At 58.8% G+C, this 2,362-nt stretch overlaps 1 protein-coding gene across 1 annotated transcript in view; it reads left to right on the top strand.

The window, feature by feature from the left end:
• IDH3A (isocitrate dehydrogenase 3 (NAD+) alpha) overlaps positions 1-2,362 on the top strand; it is a gene marked incomplete at its 5' end in the record, with an annotated part of 13,551 nt that overhangs the window by 9,042 nt on the left and 2,147 nt on the right. Inside the window, 4 exons of the mRNA XM_005874452.2 lie at positions 283-470; positions 913-1,046; positions 1,735-1,837; positions 1,945-2,009. Of these exons, the coding sequence (XP_005874514.2) occupies positions 283-470; positions 913-1,046; positions 1,735-1,837; positions 1,945-2,009 (490 nt within the window). The remainder of the gene's footprint in view (positions 1-282; positions 471-912; positions 1,047-1,734; positions 1,838-1,944; positions 2,010-2,362) is intronic.

Here is a 2,362-nt window from a genome sequence, read left to right as displayed (position 1 = left end):
CGGGAGGGTTGCCTGGGTGACGGCAGCGTGGACTCGCCCCGATGGAGAGAACGCCCGACCCGGAGGCAGGGCACTGCTGTCCTTGCAGGTGACTCGCTTGCGGGTGACGGTGCCCCTGCTTCACGAAGCAGCATGTGCGCGTGTCGCATGCCACGGGACTCGGGCCCTGAGTGCAGCTCTGACGGGAACTGGAACCAGCCGGGCTTTCACAGAAACACTAGGAGCTCGTGCTTATGAAGGAGAGGGGTCCTGTGGTCATCGGGGCGTTCTTCTTCACCGCAGGCCCTTTAAAGACCCCGATAGCAGCCGGTCACCCGTCCATGAACTTACTGCTGCGTAAAACCTTCGACCTGTACGCAAACGTCCGGCCCTGTGTCTCCATCGAAGGCTATAAAACCCCGTACAACGACGTGAACATCGTCACCATTCGGGAGAACACGGAAGGCGAGTACAGTGGAATCGAGCACGTGGTACGTTCCTTCCCGACTCTGGTTACTCCCAGCCGGGCTGCTGCCCTGCACCTGGCCAGTTCAGATTCCCAGCGGGAACATCTGGAGGTCGTGCACTTGGACCTCTGTAAGGTGTGGGCATTTGTCTTGGTCCTGGGCCTCTGGCCAGCGGTGCTCATGCGGCTGCTCGGGGAAGGGCATGGGCCTGGGAACATGCCCCCCGTTTGAATTTTGAATCCGGGCTTCACAGGGGTGCTCATGGGCAGGTGACCCTCTCAGCACCTCAGTTTTCCTCATCTGTGCAATGGGTCCACATGAACCCCACGGCCGCCCCGCATGCGTGACGCTAGCCACGGTTGCTGGCACTGCGAGCCCGCCACTCACGCTGCTGTTGACACAGGCAGCTGCCTGGTGCCGACGCTGCCACACCCTTTCCAGCAGGGCCGGCCTTCCTGTCTTTCAGATCGTGGACGGGGTCGTGCAGAGCATCAAGCTCATCACCGAGCAGGCGAGCAAGCGCATCGCGGAGTTCGCCTTCGAGTACGCCCGCAACAACCACCGCAGCAACGTCACCGCCGTGCACAAAGCCAACATCATGTGAGTCCTGGGCCGGCTTCGCGGGGGGAGCGGAGGTGGGCTGCCCTCTGCCCAGCTGGTCACTGGTTCCTGGGTCTCTAAAACCACCTGTACCCAGTGGGGTATAGGTCTCCTATTTCATGTGCCTCACTGGGCGGTGACTGGAGCAGATTGGGGGAGGGCAGGAATGCAGTCCTGGGAGGTTGAGGAGGGGCTGAGAAATACCAGGCGCTCTGGCGTCGGGGACCCCAGCGGAAGTGGCCCCGAGAGCATTTCTAAAATGGACACGGGCTCGGGCGTAAACCAGTGCGAGTGCTGCCGGGGGCATTATTCTCGCAGTTTCCTTCTCCTCGGCCCCGGCTGCCCCAGGCCGCCTGTGAGTGTCAGATACAGGTTCTTAACCTGAGTGAAGTGTACACAGTCCACCGTGTGAGCCACGGGGAAGTGAACCTTGTGAAGCGATTTGACTTTCTTATTCATGGGCATTTCTTGATTCTTGCTGCTACTGCCTGAAACATATTTCACTGTCATCGACGTGACCCATCTGGGCCGGCATTTCTTGATTCTTGCTGCTACTGCCTGAAACATAATTTCACTGTCATCGACGTGACCCATCTGGGCCTCAATTTCGTGAACTCACTTTACTTCTCTGATTTGACGCTTTTCTTTGAGTCTTTGCTTTCAGCAGCTTTTGTTTGATTCAACACAGGCGCATGTCAGATGGGCTCTTTCTGCAGAAATGCAGGGAAGTTGCCGAGAACTGCAAAGACATTAAGTTTAACGAGATGTACCTTGACACGGTGTGTCTGAACGTAAGTGTCGCTCCCCCGGGCTGAGCTCTCCGTGGCGGGTGTGTGTGTGTGTGTGTCTGTGTGCGTGCAGGTCTGATGGCTGAACGCACCACGTGTGTTTCTCGCAGATGGTCCAGGACCCGTCCCAGTTTGACGTTCTTGTTATGCCCAACTTGTACGGGGACATCCTGAGGTAGGTGGCCGCCCCCGTCAGCCTGGTGCCTGCTGGGAGCTGGGCGTCGAGCTGTGACCGTCCGGGGGGTGGTGTCCGTGGGCACAGGGTGGGCTCCTTCATTCACGTGCCGCGTGGGCCTGGCCCTGCTCCCCGGTCGTGGTCTCCACAGGGGTCGCTGGCTGGTTGGCTGGTGGACTGACTGCGTGTTTTCTGTATCGCTGGGTAGGTGGGTGGTCATTTTTATAGACTTTTTGGTGGCTTCCGACATAATTTCAGACTAACAGGAAAGTAGCGAGAGAGCTACCCAGGATGCCTGTGTCCTCCGCGTTTCCTGTGTTTCTCCCCCTCCGCACGCTCACGCTCACGCTCAC

This window comes from Myotis brandtii, unplaced genomic scaffold, assembly GCF_000412655.1.
Source record: "Myotis brandtii unplaced genomic scaffold, ASM41265v1 scaffold439, whole genome shotgun sequence".
Taxonomy (NCBI): domain Eukaryota; kingdom Metazoa; phylum Chordata; class Mammalia; order Chiroptera; family Vespertilionidae; genus Myotis; species Myotis brandtii.
This window is presented reverse-complemented; position numbering and strand designations above follow the sequence as displayed.